This window comes from Staurois parvus, unplaced genomic scaffold, assembly GCF_062004578.1.
Source record: "Staurois parvus isolate SC_StPar_1 unplaced genomic scaffold, SC_StPar_1.0 ptg000220l, whole genome shotgun sequence".
NCBI lineage: Eukaryota > Metazoa > Chordata > Amphibia > Anura > Ranidae > Staurois > Staurois parvus.
Genome location: NW_028318016.1, coordinates 918,824 through 940,095, shown reverse-complemented (window position 1 = coordinate 940,095; position 21,272 = coordinate 918,824). Strand labels below are relative to the sequence as shown.

At 43.5% G+C, this 21,272-nt stretch overlaps 1 protein-coding gene across 2 annotated transcripts in view; it reads left to right on the top strand.

The window, feature by feature from the left end:
- RAD51C (RAD51 paralog C) overlaps nucleotides 1-21,272 on the top strand; it is a 100,264-nt gene that overhangs the window by 45,825 nt on the left and 33,167 nt on the right. For both annotated transcript variants that reach the window (XM_089679186.1, XM_089679185.1), the window contains exon 6: nucleotides 15,102-15,168. In XM_089679186.1, coding sequence (XP_089535312.1) covers nucleotides 15,102-15,168 — 67 coding nt within the window. The remainder of the gene's footprint in view (nucleotides 1-15,101; nucleotides 15,169-21,272) is intronic.

Below are 21,272 nucleotides of genomic sequence, written 5' to 3'. Positions count from 1 at the left end.
CAAATACGTATTAGGAAAACCAAAGCAGCAGCACACTGAGATTTAGCAAACGCTGTTGGTCAGCATGTTTATTTTATAATCCTCGCTTGCAACAGAACCTGATTAGCTGGCGCTTTTTTTTTTTTTTCCAATCTATGTCCTGTCGGGGAGATTTCCCTTCAGTTCCTATTCGATTGACAATCAGTATTTGCTTCCACTTTCACTCATAATGGTAAACAGGACACATATAAAGGAGAGGATGAATCTCCCAAAGCAATGAAAAAATTGATCATTAAGAAAAAAATGCCTTTAGTTATTCTTTAACAAGCAGTAAATGAGCAGTAAAACAAACTGAAACTGAAGCTGAAACATAGTAGAGCAATTCATCCTGAAAGTTCAGTTCAGTACAGTCACTCTAGACTGTTCTCCACACTCTGCTTCCCTCTCCGAGAGCATCTGCTCAGTGATAATAATAAGGCTCCTTGCACACTGATTTAAAAAAAAATGCCAGTGCTCTTGGCAGAAAAAAATGCTAGTTTTGAGAATTTTTTTATACTGGTGTTGAGGAGCATTTTGCGTTTTTTTCTGCCAGAAAAATGCTCTCAAAAAGAGCAAATTGTTTTTTCGAATCTAAACATTGAGCTTAAAAAATGCTTCTAGACCACCTAATATGCATGGACACATAGGATAACATTAATTGCTTCTACAGGCAAAATGCTAAACTCTTCTAGGAGCATGTTTTTTTTAAGCCAGTGTGCATGGAGCAAGGTTAGAAGGCTGGAAGGTTGCCAAGTCACTACTGAGAGGCAGAAAGATGTGAGCTGCTGAAGTGAAAATAAAGTAATTCTGCTGTAAACCTGGAGGATGAGCTACTCCATAGTACCTTTGTCTACAGATGTAAGTAAGGGTTTTTTTTTTTAATTTTATGTATTGGTTGTTTTTAATATGTTAATATCAGTATCCACAGCCTGGACCACATTTCGTTCTTTCCAAACAAAAGCCATTTTAAGAAATGGTTCTTGGTACCACTTTGAAAAACAACTTGAAACACATACACACTCTAATGTACCCACAGTGAGTGCCTTGTGTTCCTAGCCATCAGTCTAGATTTAGACTTACCTATGGGCCTCACTCAACCTTGCTGTGTTATATTACTCTTTGTGAGTTAATAATTGGTGCCACTATCTTGAACTCCTTTTCTCCTGTAAGCACACAATTACCCCTCTCCCCTGCCCATCAGATTAGACTGCACTCATAAAGAGCCTGATTTCAGCTTTCAGTTTGTGGGTTAACTCCGTATTAAAAGCAAAGTTAGTAGCAGATTTTAAAACGTTTTGAAAAAATTTGAAGTAACAAAAAGTGAGCTGCAGGTTTTTGTTTTGTTTTTCTAACTATGATTGTTTTATTTGGGGTAATATTTGCATGTTGTTCTGGATTAATTAAATAAAAAAAATCTGTGATGGAAAACATTGACAGCAATACTTCAGCATATTCTACTTCAGTTTGTACAAATATAATAGGCAAAATTTTAGATCAAGCAATTTGTAGAACGCTGAATGTTGTTGAAAAGGTTATAGTTATGGCTTAATTACACGGTGCTTACTGAGGAAATAGAAATCCCATCTCTAAATCCTTCCTCCCTAAGTAAAACCCTTCTTTTTGCATGCTGCAGTGCTTTAGATGTATAAATAAAATGTACTTTCTGCTCTCATCCAAGCCTCCTAGGCTCTGATCAACTGAATTGCTGCTCTAACAGCAGCCTAAATATAGCTAAGATCTACCAGCAGGCAATGTAATGGCTTCAGTGCTGGAGGAGTTAACAGCATGATATGCCTGATTAGCTAGTTAATGTGGAAGATATAAAAGGGGCCATGCTTATGCATAGTTTCTGTCATTGCGCCAGTTGAAATACATTTTAGCTGGAAACAACATGCAAGTCGCCTTGCTTGATTGGGCTTTTTGGATTCAGCAGATGCCTGCTTTATTCCATTACTCTTCGACGTTCAGATTCTATTTTATTTGTATAATGTATTTATTGTTCCAGAGATAATAACCTGGCAGGCTTTCAAATGAATAGTGCTGAGGTCTGAGCTGTTTTAGCTGAGACTCAAAGAAATAATGCAAAATTGCATTCTCATAATGCCGTCTGCTGAAAGGAACCACACGCCCCTTGCTTCAACGTTTTACATGCTATTTGCACCAAAGAAAAGATTTGCATGATTGACATGATCCTTGGAGACACTTGCTCACAGAATGTTAACGTTAAAACAGCAGTACAATCATGGGAAGAAATAACAGCCTAATGGCTCCTTATTGAGATCTGTGCTCCAGCTACACTTCACAAATTTATCTAAATATTGAACTGTTATAAGATCCCTTTTTCTGTAAATATGTACGTATGTATTTTTGTCATGTTTCATATATCAAGCGAACCTGTCACATTTATAGCCTTGTAGAGGAAAATAAAAGGGATATTAGAATCACTTTTTCCATAGTATATTTTGAATTTATGCTGACTTGACATAATCAGAATAAGCTGCTTCTTATATTTGGTAGATTTAAGTAGATGGAAACCCTAACCTAATGACCTTTAATTTCCTAAAGCACTCTGTATCATAAAATCTACATATATGCATTTACTCCATCAATGACTGCTTGACAGAGTTTCAGAAATAAAAAAAAAAATGCTAATTATTTTTAAAGATTGGGTTTATATACTTTAAATCAGCCTTTTATTAACCAGGGTGCCTTGAGGTTTCTTCAGGGGTGCCATGGCAAAATGTCTAAAAATTGCCCAAAACTTGTATAGAAGCCAGTGGGTGGAACAAGCCTGCCTTTTAGTTACACAAAGCCACAGGTTTTCATAGTGCACCATTACAACCTTCTAGCTGCCGATGCCAGTGGCATCAGTCGATAAGGAGGATGTCGGTTGCCTGCACAGCATCCTTGTTTGACCCTCTCCTGCCCCTCTCCATCAATCCTGGGATCACATTAGCTCAGTGATGGAGAAAAACTAAGGGAGAAGAGAAACATTGGAATACCAGTCAGTACCAGTGTGCAAAAGTGTGTTTGTTTGTTTTGGAAGAAAAAATCACCTAACATTGGGTGTCCAACGCATATGGATGTTGCTAATTTGTATAAAACTATTAGAATAGCTTTTTACATTTTAGAATGGGGTGCCTCAAGACTGTCCATAATTTTAAAGGGTGTCTTGGGACTGTCCGTAATTTGAGGGTGCCTTGACATTGTCCATAATTTTAAAGGGTGCTTTGACTGAAAAAAGTTTGAGAAACACTGCTTTAAATCACAAACTCTACTCAAGAAAACCTGCATGGAGTCAGGATTTCTAGTCACTACTTCTTATAATCTCTACATGGTTATTCATTATGGTTTTACTTACCATTAATTTAGTACCCTGTTGTATGTTGTAATAATTTTGACATCAAACCATTAACTAATAAAAATTGTAAGCACTCTTTTCTGGGGGAATATTCCCTTTCAAGTCCAAGTATGTGCACTTCAGTTGGTTTACAGTCATTTCTGTCAGATAATGCTTCGCTTCACCCAGAAACTTGTTGCAATTACAAATGTGTAGGCATTCTCATGTTTATTTCTTTTGTTTGTATTGGTATGACACAAAAAAGTAGAGAAACAAAAAGCCAAATCTGACACAACCCCAAAAATTGATGGGACAATATTATTGGCACCCTCAATTTAATATTTCATAGCACATGCCTTGGAAAAAATACTTGAAATCAATTGGTTCCTATAACCATAAGTGAGTTTCTTACACCTCCCTACTGCAATTTTGGACCATTATTCTTTCGTCAACTGCTCCAGGTCTAACAGATTGGAAAGGTTCCTTTTCCCAGCTGCTGTTTTAGGACCTCTCCATAGGTGCTCTATGGGACTGAGATGTGGACCAATTGCTGGCCAGTTCAGTGGCCAGCAACAGAGACCCAACTTTTTGACACTGGACCCTACATTGCACCCCAGACGTCTTTGGTAGTCTTCAGATTTCATAATGCCATGCACACGGTCAAGACATCCAGTGCCTAAAGCAGCAAAACAAGCCCAAAACATCAGTGCACCTCCACCATGTTTGACTGTAGGGACTGTATTCTTTTAATTAAAGGCCTCATTTCTTTTCCTGAAAACAGTAAAATTATGGGCTTTACCAAAAAGCTGTATTTTTGTGTTGTGTGTCCACAGCACATTCTCCCAATATGATATTGGATTCCTTAGGTAAGCTTTGGTAAAACCCAATCTAGCTTTTTTATGTTTCTGTGTCAGTAGTTGGGTCCACCTGGGTCTCCTACCAGGGCTGTAGATAGTTTTTCTTTTTTGGGGGGGTTCAGCTCGCAGCTGAGCTGCATTTTAACCAATAGCCGCCCAGCCAATAGCCGTTTGGCGGCCGGCAAAATGCTGTAGATTTCCGGGTGGACGCCATATGGTGTCCTCCCGGGCATGCGCAGTTTTTGCGCTTGCAGAGCTGCGCAGCGGCGCGATCTGTGACCGGCCGCGTACCTCGGACACGGCCGATGACAGATCTGAGTACCGGCCCCCGTTGCCGGTACCATGTGACCTGCTGTGACCAATCACAGCAGGTCACATGACAGTTGTATACAATGGATGGCTTCATTCATGCCATCCATTGTATACTAGTGTCTAGCTGTGAATGATCACAGCGATCACATGCACATGTGATTAGCTGTGTCCAAATCACAGCTAAGCACAAAAAAAAAATCCCTGAATGAATCGATGTCATTCAGGTAAATGCTTGCTTATAGCAAAGTAATTCTTTGCTATAAGCAAATTGTGTAAAAAAAAAATAAAAAAAAAAATACTGATCACTTCCCCAAAGTAGTACAATGTTACTATGGTAACATTTTACTACTTTGGACATAGTGAAATATGAAAAACAAATCTTAAAAGGAAAAAAAGTAATAAAATGAAAAATAAGTCCGTGTCCCTGATCACCGCCATGCCAGTTATATGATGATGCTGTACTGCACTGGTGACAGTATGTAAAAAAAAAAAAAAAAAATTATGACAAAAAAAAATACAACTTCAAAAAACTCGCCATGCCTCTTATGAAGTACGTTGGACTGTCTACTTTGCAAAAAGGGGTCATTTGGGGGATATCTGTACTGTTCTGACATTCTTGGACCTCAAGAAATTAGATTGGCTGTCAGTACTTCAGGATTGATCAATATTCAGACCTATACCATAGTTTGTGAACTCTATAACGTTCTTACAAACTAAAAAATACATCCTAATTTGGGTTATTTTCACTAAAGACATGTAGCAGAATACATCTCGGCCTAAATTTATGAAGAACAATTATTTATTTGTGAACTTTTATAACAGAAACAAAGAAAAACGTGTTTTTTTTCAAACATTTTTTTTTTTAGCAAAAAATAAAAACCCCGGCGGTGATTAAATACCACCAAAAGAAAGCTCTAGTTGTGTGAAGAAAATGATAAAATTTTAGTTTGGGTAAAAAGTTGTATGACCACGCAATTGTCATTTAAAGTGTGAGAGCGCTGAAACCTGAAAAATGGCCTGGGCAGGAAGGGGGTAAAAGTGCCCGGTATGGAAATGGTTAACGCTCCCCCTCCACCATCACCAACTTCTCCCCCTTGAAGGTAGGAAGGGGTGGGAGGAAGGGAGATGTGAGTGGAAGGAAGGAAGGAGAGGTGGAAGGAAGGAGAGGTGAGTGGAAGGGAGGGGATGTGGGTGGAAGGAAGGGAGGGGTGTGTGGATGGAAGGGAGGGGTGGGTGGGTGAAAGGAAGGTTGGAGTGGGTGGGTGGAAGAAAGGGAGGGATGGGTGGGAGGAAGGAAGGATGGGGTGGATTTAAGGAAGTGGTGGATGGAAGGGGGGTGGGTGGAAGGAAGGGAGGGGTGTATGGAAGGGAGCGGCAGGTAGGAGGAAGGGTGGGTGGAAGGAAGGAAGGAATAGAGGGGTGGCTGGGAGGAAGGGAGGGGTGGGTGGAAGGAAGGTAGATTGGACTCACTGGCTCATTCAGATGCATCAGAGCTGTCAGCTGCTGTATTCAGTTTCCCGTCCACACATCATCTGAAGCTGCACAGACTGCAGTGTGTGTGGGGGGGGGCACAGGGGGAGGCAGAGCAGATCCAGCCTCTCTCTCCTATTCGTGCGGAGGATGGAGAGAGGTACTTGGGGGCACTGAGATGAAAATGGAATGATCAGGTATGTTCTGTGGGGGCGGCAACATGCAGCAATCTACTGTATGGCTTTCAATGAAGCAGCTGGAAGCCGCATCTCCTCCTCTCCCTTCTGCGGCTTCCAGCTGCTTCATTGAAAGCCATACAGGAGGTCACTGCCCCGCCGCCCCCCTCCCACACACCCCTAGTCCCAAGGGCTGCAGGGATGGTTGGCAACTCTCCTGGGAGAGGGGGGGGGGTCAGACCCCCCTGACACTCTCCTTATCTACGCCCCTGTCTCCTACCATATTGTCCCTTTTTCATTCAGATTTCTACGTACAGTGTGAGCTGACACAGTTGTACCCTGTGCCTGAAGCTCAGCTTGAATTTGTCAGGAAGTTGATTGAGGTTCTTTATCCACCATTCGAACAATCCTTTGTTGCAATTTTTGATTAAGTTTTTCTCTTTCGTCCACGTCCAGGGAGATTAGCTACAGTACCATGGGCTGTAAACTTCTTGACAATGTTGTACACAGTGAACACAGGAACATTAAGATCTGTTACTTGATACAAGTGAGTTTACAAATTACAGGAGCATCTCAAACTTGGAATGCAATTATTTCTTACAATTTTGAGAAGGTACCAATAATTTTGTCCAGTAAATTTTTAGGGTTTTGTGTGGAATGTGTCAGATTTGGCTTTTTGCTTCTCCACTCTTTTGTGTCATACCAATACAAACAAAAGAAATAAAAATGAGAATGCCTAAACATTTGTAATTGCAACAATATTCTGGGCAAAATGGTACATTATCTGACAGAAATTCAGGGGTGCCAATATTTTTGGCCATGACTGTATATTTCTCTGTATATACAACTGTTTTCATATTTTTAAAAACCATGCATTCCTACATTATCACCAAGTATATGTCTTATTGAATCTTGGTAATAATGTAGGAGTGCATAGGATAATGTTCAAGTGCAGTGTTCTTGTAAGACATTTTCCAGTATGTTGCATCGCAACTGTTGTTCAAACATAAATATTTATAGAAATACATGACTCACTGCCTGGCATTTACTGCTAGGATAGGCAGTAATCAAATCGTACCACTTAATTGTAGGAATGGCTTTTAATTTTTTAGCAAAGGTAGGTGAATTTTCACTGAGGATGATCTCCCAATTCTTAATACAACTACTACCACATCAGGATCTGCTGTACCAACTGCTCCTGCTTGGACCGTGGATAAGTGAAAATCCAAGGATTTGAGAAAATCCATACAAGCAATGGATCACTTCCATTTCTCTGTGGAAATAGATATATGTGAAAGATACAGTGGGGTTGATTTACTAAAGGCAATTAGGCTGTGCACTCCAAGTACAGTTGCTCTAGATCTGAGGGGAACATGCAAGGAAAATAAAAAACAGCATTTTTGCTTGCACATGATTGGATAAAAGAAAACAGCAGAGCTTCGCCTCATTTCAGAGTTTCCCCCTCGGATTTAAAGCAACTGCACTTGCAATGCACTGTATATTTACCTTTAGTAAATCAACCCCACTGTCTCCTCACTCACTGAAGTGACTTCCACATTGGGACCTGCTGTGAGTCTTTAACTTGGTCCTCAGACAAATTAAATTCATACAGGCCATGGACCAATCTTATTCTATGTGAAAGATGAATGGCCACTGAAGGTGACCTCCCCTTACAACTGTAACATTGAGACCTGCAGTGAGAGTTGTCTCCAACTCGGAGTATTGACAGATGAAATTCATGCAAGCCATGGACCTTTTCATCGTTACTATGTTGTTGACCTCTTCATGGGCTTTCATCACTTGAATGGATGTCCCAAACAATATATTCACACTACTTTACAGCAAACCTGATGCTGAAGTTACAGGTTCTGTCAGGAGAGAAAGTACATTAGCAATGGGCTTACATATTAGTCATATTAAAAATAACTGCCACTTTTTCATTATTTTAAGAATAATGTGTGCATCTGTTTTCTCCTTGACGCCGTGTAAGGGGTCAACAAGTTTGACAGATGGTATTTCCCCACTGATTCTTTTAAAAGACTCAGCAGTTTGCACCATAGAGCCCATGTAATGAGAATTAGCAAGCAGTGTTTACGTCAGCACTGCTTCAGCATATAGCAAGGGTCTATCATCTTTTCTGCAACAAGATATTGTAGAAATGGTAGAAAAGCAGTGCTTCTGAATGTACATGTATTTTACATTAATATAGCATAATTTCTATTTTGAAAAAAAAAATCAATGTCTGCATATAATAAACCTGCACTGATATCATTTGTGAAACTTTGGACATGGAGGTTCATATGTCATTACATATCCTTCAGAGTACCCCAGGGTATACAAATATACAAATCTTTATTTTAGCTAGCAAAGTCAAACTCTGGCATGCCCCGTCTTTCCTTTGTAATGCACTGTGCCTGCATTTTAGCAATGCTTGCAGTCTAGTACATTTTCACTTTTACTTTATATACCTTAAACATCATATAGACAGGTAGAATCAGAAGAAAACTCTGTCAGTACAGCTCATAAGGTAAGCCCATAACATAATTGGAAAGCCTATGGTTCCTTGTAACCATATAAAAACGAGCCACATACGTTATACTGTTTGTGATGAAGATTGTAATACAACTTCAATCCAGCCTCAGTTTTGTTCTAAGTCCTCAAGCACGCTGGCCATTTGTTGAGCTGTTCCTAGGGGAGTCTGTCCATGCACAAACAGGCTTTTAGAGGCAGAAACAACCCACTTACATTCCAGTGTGTCCAGAAGCAGCAGTGTTTTGGCAGTGCTTCACCTATAAATGCGCCTAAGCGCTAGGAGCATTTAGCAATTGAGCATTAATTCATTTCAGTGGCCAGAATAAATTATTATTCTGGCCAATTAAATGAATTATCGCCCAAACACTTGACACGCCTAAACAAGTTACTTACTGTGCATGCATCAAGATTTTTTTCTGCCAAAATGCTCCTGCCAGGAGGAAAGCCTTCTAGGAGAGTTGGCAAAACGTCCTGTGTGCATGAGGCCTTGTTGCAGTAAGTCTTATATATTTGGTGCTTTAGTGGCCAAGGGTACTGCATGAGTTGAAATGCAGGTTTCTTGCAATGGTTCTTCCCTAAACTTGATGCATTACTACCATATTTATTCAGACTATTTAACCACTTCCCATCCGGCCGCTGTTTATAAATGGCAGGACGGGACACCTACAGGAGCGGGTTGCCGTCTCTAAACGGCACCTTGTATCTGAGGCTCGTGCGCGGCTCCTAGAGCGCGCACCTGCGAGCCCGATGATCGCCGAGTCCGACGGACACGGTGGATTACGTGACATGGTATGGGACCAATGAAATCGGTCCCATACCATGTGATCAGCTGTGTCCAATAAGGACACAGCTTAAGTGTAAACAAAAGCCGCATGGTGCGGCTTCCGCCTCCTTCTCCTCTCACGGAGTTGTCTGTGAGAGGAGAAACAGCGAAGAAGAGGGTTGTAGCTAACTGCCCTCCACCTCAGTGACACCTGATCGCCCCTAAAGTGTCCCTGATCGCCCCTAAAGTGTCCCTGATCGCCCCTAAAGTGTCCCTGATCGCCCCCACAAGTGTCCCTGATCGCCCCCACAAGTGTCCCTGATCGCCCCCACAAGTGTCCCTGATCGCCCCCACAAGTGTCCCTGATCGCCCCCACAAGTGTCCCTGATCGCCCCCACAAGTGTCCCTGATCGCCCCCACAAGTGTCCCTGATCGCCCCCACAAGTGGTCCTGATTGCCCCAAGTGGTCCTGATCGCCAACAAATGGCCCTGATCGCCAACAAGTGGCCCTGATCGCCCCCACATAGTGGCCCTGATTGCCCACAAGTGGCCCTGATCGCCCAACAAGTGGCCCAGCAGTGTCCCTGATCACCACATAGTGGCCCAGCAGTGTTCCTGATCGCCACAGTGTCCCTGATCGTCACAGTATCCCTGATCGCCGCAGTGGCCAAGCAGTGTCCCTGATTGCCACACAAGTGGCCCAGAAGTGTCCCTGATTGCCGCAGTGGCCCAGCAGTGTCCCTGATTGCCGCACAAGTGGTCCAGCAGTGTCCCTGATCGCCGCAGTGTCCCTGATCACCGCAGTGTCCCTGATTGCCGCACAAGTGGTCCAGCAGTGTTCCTGATCGCCACAGTGTCCCTGATTGCCGCACAAGTGGTCCAGCAGTGTCCCTGATTGCCGCAGTGTCCCTGATTGCCGCAGTGGCCCAGCAGTGTTCCTGATCGCCACACAAGTGGCCCAGCAGTGTCCCTGATCGCCGCACAAGTAACCCAGCATTGTCCCCGATTGCCGCACAAGTGGTCCAGCAGTGTCCCTGATCACCACAGTGGCCCAGCAGTGTCCCTGATCACCGCAGTGTCCCTGATTGCCGCACAAGTGGTCCAGCAGTGTCCCTGATCGCCGCAGTGGCCCTGATTGCCGCAGTGGCCCAGCAGTGTCCCTGACCACCACACAAGTGGCCCAGCAGTGTCCCTGATCACCGCATTGGCCCAGCAGTGTTCCTGAGCACCACACAAGTAGCCCAGCAGTGTCCCTGATCACCGCATTGGCCCAGCAGTGTTCCTGATCGCCACACAATTGGCCCAGCAGTGTCCCTGATCCCCACATTGGCCCAGCAGTGTTCCTGATCACCACACAAGTGGCCCAGCAGTGTCCCTGATCGCCAGATAAGTGGTCCAGCAGTGCCCCTGATCACCGAAGTGTCCCTGATCACCGCAGTAGTCCAGCAGTGTTTCTGATTGCCACACAAGTGGCCCAGCAGTGTCCTGATCATCGCAGTGGCCCAGCAGTGTCCCTGATCGCCGCAGAAGTGGTCCAGCAGTGTCCCTGATCGCCGCAGTGTCCCAGCAGTGTCCCTGATCACCGCAGTGTCCCCGATTGCTGCACAAGTGGTCCAGCAGTGTCCCTGATCACCGCAGTGTCCCTGATTGCCGCAGTGGCCCAGATCACCACACAAGTGTCCACAAGTGTCCCTGATTGCCCCCACAAGTGGCCCTGATTGCCCCAAGTGGCCCTGATTGCCCCAAGTGGCCCTGATTGCCCCAAGTGGTCCTGATCGCCAACAAGTGGCCCTGATCGCCCCCACATAGTGGCCCTGATTGCCCCAAGTGGCCCTGATTGCCCCAAGTGGCCCTGATCGCCCACAAGTGGTCCTGATCGCCCACAAGTGGCCCTGATCGCCCAACAAGTGGCCCAGCAGTGTCCCTGATGGTCAGTGTCCCTGATCACCACATAGTGGCCCAGCAGTGTTCCTGATCGCCACAGTGTCCTTGATCGTCACAGTATCCCTGATCGCCGCAGTGACCAAGCAGTGTCCCTGATTGCCACACAAGTGGCCCAGAAGTGTCCCTGATTGCCGCAGTGTCCCTGATCACCGCAGTGTCCCTGATTGCCGCACAAGTGGTCCAGCAGTGTCCCTGATCGCCGCAGTGGCCCAGCAGTGTCCCTGATCACCGCAGTGTCCCTGATTGCCGCACAAGTGGTCCAGCAGTGTTCCTGATCGCCACAGTGTCCCTGATTGCCGCACAAGTGGTCCAGCAGTGTCCCTGATTGCCGCAGTGGCCCAGCAGTGTTCCTGATCGCCACACAAGTGGCCCAGCAGTGTCCCTGATCGCCGCACAAGTAACCCAGCATTGTCCCCGATTGCCGCACAAGTGGTCCAGCAGTGTCCCTGATCACCGCAGTGTCCCTGATTGCCGCACAAGTGGTCCAGCAGTGTCCCTGATCGCCGCAGTGGCCCTGATTGCCGCAGTGGCCCAGCAGTGTCCCTGACCACCACACAAGTGGCCCAACAGTGTCCCTGATCACCGCATTGGCCCAGCAGTGTTCCTGATCACCACACAAGTGGCCCAGCAGTGTCCCTGATCACCGCATTGGCCCAGCAGTGTTCCTGATCGCCACACAATTGGCCCAGCAGTGTCCCTGATCCCCACATTGGCCCAGCAGTGTTCCTGATCACCACACAAGTGGCCCAGCAGTGTCCCTGATCGCCGGATAAGTGGTCCAGCAGTGCCCCTGATCACCGAATTGTCCCTGATCACCGCAGTAGTCCAGCAGTGTTTCTGATTGCCACACAAGTGGCCCAGCAGTGTCCTGATCATCGCAGTGGCCCAGCAGTGTCCCTGATCGCCGCAGAAGTGGTCCAGCAGTGTCCCTGATCGCCGCAGAAGTGGTCCAGCAGTGTCCCTGATCGCCGCAGTGTCCCCGATTGCTGCACAAGTGGTCCAGCAGTGTCCCTGATCACCGCAGTGTCCCTGATTGCCGCAGTGGCCCAGATCACCACACAAGTGACCCAGCAGTGTCCCTGATCACCACACAAGTGGCCAGCAGTGTCCCTGATCGCCGGACAAGTGGTCCAGCAGTGCCCCTGATCACCGCAGTGTCCCTGATCACCACAGTTGCCCAGCAGTGTTTCTGATCGCCACACAAGTGGCCCAGCAGTGTCCTGATCATCGCAGTGGCCCAGCAGTGTCCATGGTCGCCGCACAAGTGGTCCAGCAGTGTCCCTGATCGCCACAGTGTCCCTGATTGCCACAGTGTCCCTGATCGCCACACAAGTGGCCCAGCAGTGTCCCTGATCACCGCAGTGGCCCAGCAGTGGCCCTGATCACCATACAGTAACCTAATCAGTGTCCCTGATCACCTTACAGTGTGCCTGTTCATAAAGTGTCCCTGATCTCTGCCACACCAGTGGATCCTGTTCACTGCCATCGTCTGTGAGGAGAGAGATCCAGTACAGCTAACTGTGAGTAATTTTCAGATTTTGCACAGAGTTTACACACACTCACAAAACATTGCCAGCCACCTCACTGTATCTCTGATTTTTGCCCAACAGTGACTAGTGTGAACCAACTGCAGCCAGATATCTGTCCATCACTGCAACACCATCCTGATCACTGCCATACCAGTGGGTCCTGATCAGTGTCAAAAATATGGCCAAAAGATCATATACAAGCGAGGAGGCATTTCAAATTCTGAGTATGACAGATGAGAGTGACGGAGAACTTAAAACATACCTTGGGGTGTTTGCTTTCCAAAATGGGGTCTTTTTATGGATAATTCCATTGTCCTGATGCTCCAGGACTTCCAAAACAGCAATAGGTAGTTAAGAAATTAGATGTGCGATCTTTGCCCTTAGAACGCTAACAGGTGCTTATTGGATGTGGAACCCCTCTATGTGGCCAGACTGTGAAAAAGTCTCACACATTTGGTATCACCATATTCAAGAAGAGTTAGAGAATGTGTTTTGGGGTGTAGTTTTAAGTATGCCTATGCAGTGTATTAGAAATATCTCATAGATTGACAACTTTGTGTAGAAAAAAATACATTTTCATTTTCTTTTCGCATTTTCCAAAAACTTGTGGCAAAAAATGAAGTCTTCAGAAGACTCTGCATGCCTCTTAAAACATACCTTGGGGTGTTTGCTTTCCAAAATGGGGTCATTTTGTGGATAATTCCATTGCCCTGATGCTCCAGGACCTCCAAAACGGCAATAGGTAGTCAAGAAATTAGATGTGTAATTTTTGCCCTTAGAACGCTAACAGGTGCTTTTCGGATGTGGAACCCCTCTATATGGCCAGACTGTGAAAAAGTCTCACACATTTGGTATCGCCATATTCAGCAGGAGTTAAAGAATGCGTTTTGAGGTATCATTTTAAGTATGCCTATGCTGTGTAATAGAAATATCTCATAGATTGACAACTTTGCGTAAAAAAAAATACATTTTCATTTTCTTTTCACATTTTCCAAAAACATGTGGCAAAAAATGAAGTCTTCAGAGGACTCCCCATGCCTCTTAAAACATACCTTGAGGTGTTTTCTTTCGAAAATGGGGTCATTTTGTGGGTAATTCAATTGTCCTGGTGCTCCAGGACCTCCAAAACTGTGATAGACAGTCAAGAAATTAGATGTGTAATTTTTGCCCCTAGAACGCCTAAGGGTGCTTATTGGATGTGGGGCCCTTCTATGTGGTTAGGCTGTGAAAACGTTTTACACATGTGGTATCGCCATACTCAGGATGAGTAGCAGAATGTGTTTTGGGGTGTAATTGCAAGTATGCCTATGCCGTGTGAGAGAAAGAACTTGTTAAATGACAACTTTGTGGGAAAAAAAAAAATAATTTTTTTTACTTTTATCATTTCCTTAAAAAATTGGCAAAAAATGACAACTTCAAAAAACTCCCCATGCCTCTCATTAAATACCTCAGACTGTCTACTTTCCAAAAAGGGGTCGTTTGGGGGGTATTTGTACTGTCCTGGCATTTTAGGGCCCCAAGAAATTATATAGGTAGTCCGTGCATCAGGATTGATACATTTTCAAATATATCAAATATATATACCGTGGTCTGTGGACTCTATAACTTTCACAAAGACTAAATAATACACACTGATTTGGGTTATGTCTACCAACAAAATGTAGCACAATGGATTTTGGCCTAAATTTATGAAGAAAGTATATTTATTTGCAAAATTTAGTATCAAATACTAAGAAAAACATGTTTTTTTTCAAAATTTTCAGTCTTTTTTCATTTTTCTAGCAAAAAATAAAAACCCCAGTGATGATTAAATACCACCAAATTAAAGCTCTATTTGTTTGAAAAAAATGATAATAATTTCATTTAGATACAGTGTTGTATGCCTGAGTAATTGTCATTCACAATGTGAGAGCGCCGAAAGCTGAAAATTGGCCTGGACAGGAAGGGGGTAAAAGTGTCCGGACAGGAAGTGGTTAATGGAGTACTCCAGTTTGAAAGGAAATTTCACCTTGAGAGACATACAGGGAACAAGGTTTATCTGCTCAGTATTGCATTCTTTCATCCGGATTGCTTGTTTCGATTCCCAGTTCCATTTTCCTGTAATCTGGTGATATTGGAACATAACTGCTAGTGATATATATGTGGGTTTTTTCCCTACAGGTAATCTTAACAAACCAGATGACTACAAGAATTGGACCCAGAGAGTCCTTTTTGATACCTGCTTTAGGTATGTTGTGGTTATGAACAAAATTTTAAATAAGCAATAATGCTAATTTTACTACAGTTGCATATTCAGTAAATTATCTAAGCTAAGTGTTGTGGCTGCATTTATACAAATTAATATGTGTCAATAGCAACTGCTCCTCATAATTTAATTAACATAGTCTACCGTGGTCCTCGGTTTGAATCCCTGTCGTGACACTATCTGCGTGGAATTAGCATGTTCTCTGTGTGCGTGCGTGGGTTTTTCAGGCACTCCAGTTTCCTCCCACACTCCAAAGACATGCTGGTAGGTTAATTGGTTCCTGTCTATATTGGCTCTACTTTTTGTGGGTGTGTATGTGAGAAAATGACTTTACATTGTAAGCTCATTGAGGACAGGGGCTAATACCTTGTAAGCTCCTTGAGGGCAAGGACTAATATGAACGTACAGTACATAAAGCGCTGCTTAAATGTTGGTGATATATAAATACCTGTTATGAATAATTTCCATTATAGAATGCACATCATAGTTACATAGTCTGGTTGAAAAGTCCATCTAGTTCAACCAATAAAAAGGAAAAAAAAAATAATTTAAAAACAAAATGTATACAATTCTATATAAACAATCCTATACCCACAGTTGATCCAGAGGAAAGCAAAAAAATGTCCCAGCTAAGCATGATCCAATTTGCTCCAGCAGGGGAAAAAATTCCTTTCCGATCCCCCGAGAGGCAATCAGATATCCCCTGGATCAACTTTACCTATAAATGTTAGTATCCAGTTATATTATGCATTTAGGAAAGACTCCACTAAGTCGGACAGAAACAACTCTTGAGGGAGTCTATTCCAGTGTTGGGACCCTTACAAAAGTAAGGGTCCCAACACTGAACCTCTAACAATCTTAGACCATTCAGACTATGAATCATTAACTATTACTCTCTGAATACGATCCTTTAGCCAGTTTTCTAACTATTTACATACTGATGTTTGTCCAATTATTTGGTAAAATATAAAAGACGATGTTACACCGAGTAAATTAATACCAAATATGGCTTTAATTTAAAATTGTGCACACCCGTGCAATTGCGACAAATTACGTAAATTTTAATATCCATAGGCAATGCTTTAAAAGCCTTTACAGGTTATCACATTAGATTTACATTTACAAATGAAGTGTCAGGAATCAGGGAACGACCAGAAAGGTGTGGACTGACACAGGGAAACGCAGGTTTCAGGTATAGTATAATACAGGTTATTATTAGCCACCCAGATATATATATATATATATATATATATATATATAATATAAACGCACAGTGAGCAAACCAACCTTCCACTAATCTTTAGGAGGTGCAGGAACACAGGCGTAGTCAGGGCTGGAGAGGTGGAACGGTCAGGCCGGCCGTAGGGTTCTGTAATGACCGTTTGGTGGTACCTCTAGCGGTCCTCAGGGCAGGATTCCCCAGGGCGCGGAGTCTAAGCCCCAGTCTGCCTTTTCACCAGAGCCCCTGATGGTGGGGATGGACTTGGCGCAGGACTGAGACCAGGTCGCGGCCCCTGAGTACACCTGCTAGTGGTAGGGGGATCCGCCAGAGGTATGTGCAGGTACGGCTGGATCCGTGCAGGATGGATGGATGGCAGAGTAGTTAGCGTGGTCAGACAAGCCGGATCGGTAACGGTGGAGGCAGATCAGTACAGAGCAGCAGGCAAAGAGTAAACAGGTCACAAGCCAAGGTACAGCAACAGGAGGTCAAACAGCATAGGAGTAGGCAGAAGAATAGTCAGGGATGAGCCAGTAGTCAGAACAGGAGACGGTCAACAGAGATCAGGATCAAGCCGGGTCAGCAACGAAGCAGGCACACAGGATACATGTACAGAGGCTCATGGGAAAACATACACCAAGGCCCAGAGCACAGGCCTGGTCATGCCTTATATACACCTTTCTGTAATCAGCCCCAGGTTTGGCTGCTTGTGAGCTTCTGGCTGCTAAGAGCACCCGCTGGTCAGCTCTGGTACTGCAGCCCACACGGCAGGGGAGTCCCACCACCAGTGCTGAGTCCATTCCTGACATGAAGTCTAATTCTAGAATTACTGCCCTCGATCTGATGTGCGCGATGATACCTCACATATATGGTGCAATCACTGTTTACTTACCACCACAGGACCATCACGTGTGTTTGCCTTTGCATGCAAGCACGGAGGGGGGGCTTTGATTTTTTCATATAGCAATAGGCAGTGACAGGAATTCTTTTCTGAGAAATCAGGGGTCTATTATACTCTAAATCTCTCCTCTGCCCTTAAAGCATCTGATCACACCAAGATCGGTGTGATAAGATTCTATCCCAGTTTAAAAATTGAGGTGATGAAATGCTCATTGCTTTCAGTTTCTTCGACCATAGAGATGATTGGAGCTGTTCCGGTCTCCTATCAGCTCTATGATCAGCAGGCAGAACCGCCGACTACATTCTTGGGTTCCCCACTGGGACGGGAGAGGCCCAGAAAGCCAAGGGAGAAAGGGGGGGCACTAATTAGCCGCTAGGATTGCTTTTACATAAAAGCTGACTGCCAGCTGAAAAAAACTATGCCAGGATGATGCCTGCAGCTGCAGGTATCATCCTGGTATAACCACTCAAAGTCCAGCGACGTACCAGTACATCCCTGTTGCGCATATATTTAATGTTCTTTTTTTTCATGCAGCCAGATTCCACCATTCACATTGATCAATGTGGATGAAGAAATCTCTGCCAAAAAAAGGGGAAAAAATATATCTCGAAGCATAGGCCTATGGTCAAATGACGGCGAATATCTCGTCCCTCCGGGAGGGCGTCATATGACCTACTTCCCGGATCGCGCTTTGCCTTTGCGCGCAGTGCCGCACTGTGGCAAAAGTTGTCACCAACCATGTATCTCGAACACGGCTGATGACATATCTGTGTGCCGACCCCGTTGCCAGTACCATGTGACCTGCTGTGACCAATCACAGAGGGTCACATGACAGTTGTATACAATACATGGCTTCCTTTCATGCCATCCATTGTACACAAGTGTGTCTAGCTGTGAATGGTCACAGTGATCAAATGCACTGGCTGGGCCAGTTACAGCCCAACTGTGTCATGTAATTAGCCGTGGCCAATCACAGCTAATCGCAACAAAAAAATCTGAATGAATTGATTTCATGCAGTTAAATGCTTGCTTATAGCAAAGAAATTCTTTGCTATAAGCAATCAAATTGTGTAAAACAAAATACTGATCACTTCCCCAAAGTAGTACAATGTTACTATAGTAACATTATACAATTTTGGTCATAGTGTAATATGAAAAAAAAAATCTTAAGAGAAAAAAATGTAATAAAAAATTGAAAAAAGATTATCAGGTTTTTTTTTTCGTACTGTCAACAGACAGTGTCTCTGATCACCACCACACCAGTTGCATGCTGACGCTGTACTGCACTGGTGACAGTATGTAAAAAAAAATTGTGAAAATAATTTTTTTAATTTCTTAATTTTCCGAAAAATTATGACAAAAAAATTACATCAAAAAACTCGCCATGCCTCTTATGAAATACTTCGGACTGTCTACTTTGCCAAAAGGGGTCATTTGGGGGATATCTGTACTGTTCTGACATTTTTGGGCCTCAAGAAATTAGATTGGCTGTCAGGATTGATCAATTTTCAGATATATCCCATAGTTTGTGAACTCTATAACTTTCCTACAGACTAAATAATAAATACTGATTTGGGTTTTTTTCACCAAAGACGTAGCAGAATACATCTTGGCCTAAATTTATGAAGAACAATTATTTATTTGCAAACTTTTATAACAGAAACAAAGAATCGTGGGGTTTTTTTTTTTTCAAAATTTTCAGACTTTTTTGTTCATTTTGCAAGAAATAAAAGCCCCAGTGGTGATAAAATACCACCAAAAGTAAGCTCTAGTTGTGTGAACAAAATTATAAAATTTTAGTTTGGGTACAGTGTGGCATGACTGCGCAATTGTCATTCAAACTGTGAGAGCGCTGAAACCTGAAAATTGGCCTGGGCAGGAAGGGGGTAAAAGTGCCTGGTATTGAAGTGGTTAAGCTTATTGCCCATGGGAATGTATTTTGCAGTGTGTTCACATATGGTCTTTTTGAAGAATTCCCATATCTGTTCTGTGTTCATCGATGCCAATATTCCTTCCCAGTCCAAGTCTTGGAGAGCAGCCCTCATCCTTGGAAATTTGCTCTCTTAAAGCTGAGTGTGTTTATCTTTCTAGTATGTGCTTGTTTTTTTAGAGCTAACATTAAATGAAATCATGTTATGGCCATTGCTACCTAGATGTTCTTTTATATGAACATTAGTAATAAGCTCTGCATGGCTTGAGATTACCAAGTCCAGCAGAGCATCATTTCTGGTCGGGGCATCTATAAACTATACCATAAAATTGTCTTGTAATATGTTTATACATTTTTGCCCTTTAACTGTTCCTGCAGTACCATTACTCCAGTCAATTTCCGGGTTGTTAAAATCCCCCATTTTTATCACTGTCCCAGGCCTTTGTAGCTGTGCTTTGAGCTGTGTTTCCACCTCCTTATTAATACTGTGTGGCCTATAACAAACTCCAATGATTACCTTTTTTAATACGCACACCCATGTGCAGTTCCACCCATGATACTTCAGCCTCATCACACTCTCCATCAACTGGGTCCACTTTCACACTCACTTTGAGACCACTTCTCACATAAAGACAGACACTACCACCTTTCCTTTTTACCCTGTCTCTCTAAAAGAGAGCTTAGTCAGGAATACTACTAGCCCAGTCAGAAATACCAATTAAATCATAGTTCTCTTCCTGCACCAAAGCGTCCAACTCGTCTATTTTTGCTTGGCAGACTTTTTGCATTAGTGAACAAACACTTTAATTCATTGTCACTTCATTATCATTCCATCTAAATCCTAGTTATTATCATGTGGATAAAGAAACGGACAAAAAAAACATGATTGTGCAGTGCGGCAGAGGTCTGTGATTCATAACAAAGGCTGAACAAAATGAAAAATCCCTTGGCAAGTAAAGCAGTAAACACTGAAGTATTTCAACTATAAAGTTATTTGTTTGCCCATAGTTTTACTTTAAATCAACTTCAGAATTATCAAATTTGCTCAGAAGTTGGCCTTCCCAATTATTTGTCATTTTATGGTTTTACACCATAACTGCAATTTTTGAAATAGATTCTGCTTTTATACTTGTCTGTGCTGCCTGTAGTACATAACAAAGGCTACAAGCTGCCTCATACATTCATGTCTGTCATACTGTCAGGGAAATCTCTGCAGATCTCCACATCATACTTATTCAGAGAATTTGTATTCACAGTTATTGTCCCCAGGGATTTCTTCCCTTACGTACTAAATGGTGCTTTATTGACTGGGTGCAGGATGCAGTCCCCAGTGGAAACATTAATCTTTGCTCGCCTATTTAATTTGCCTGGAGTGGAAATCCTTTAATTATAGAAGAAGCTTGGGTTGCCTTCAGCTGACTAACTGGATGTTTTACAGGAGACAAAATAATTTCCTTATATTTATTGAAATGCAAACTTAAATCACTAGGTTGGATATGTTTGCAGTTTTACTTCTACTTTCTCGCTTTATTGTTGTGCTTGTCTTTGGCAGTGCACATAAAAAAACAATATCAGGTAAATAATCTGGACAATAGCAGTAACATTGCGGAAGTTAAATCATGAACAAGTAAGGTTGCCTGACGTAATGAGGATTTGTTGTCCCCCCCCCCCCCCCCCAAACACACACACACACACAGCTTTTTAAAGTGATATTAAAGGCAGTTTAAAAGTAAATAACAAAAATGTTATACTTTCCTGCACTGTGTAATGTTTTTGCACAGAGCAGCCCCGATTCTCCTCTTCTTGGGTCCCCCACCGGTACTCCTGGCCCCTTCCTCCTGCCGAGTGCCCCCAGAGCAGGCAGCTTACTTTGGGGGCACCCAAGCAGGCTTGCTCCTAAGCTTCTGCTCTATGTGTCCATTCACACACAGAGCCGTGACTCAGCCCCACTCCCTCTCCCACTCAGCCCCACTCCCTGGCCCACCAATGGCTCCTGCTGCTGTCTCAGCCAATGAGGAGGGAGAGTTGAGGCTCTT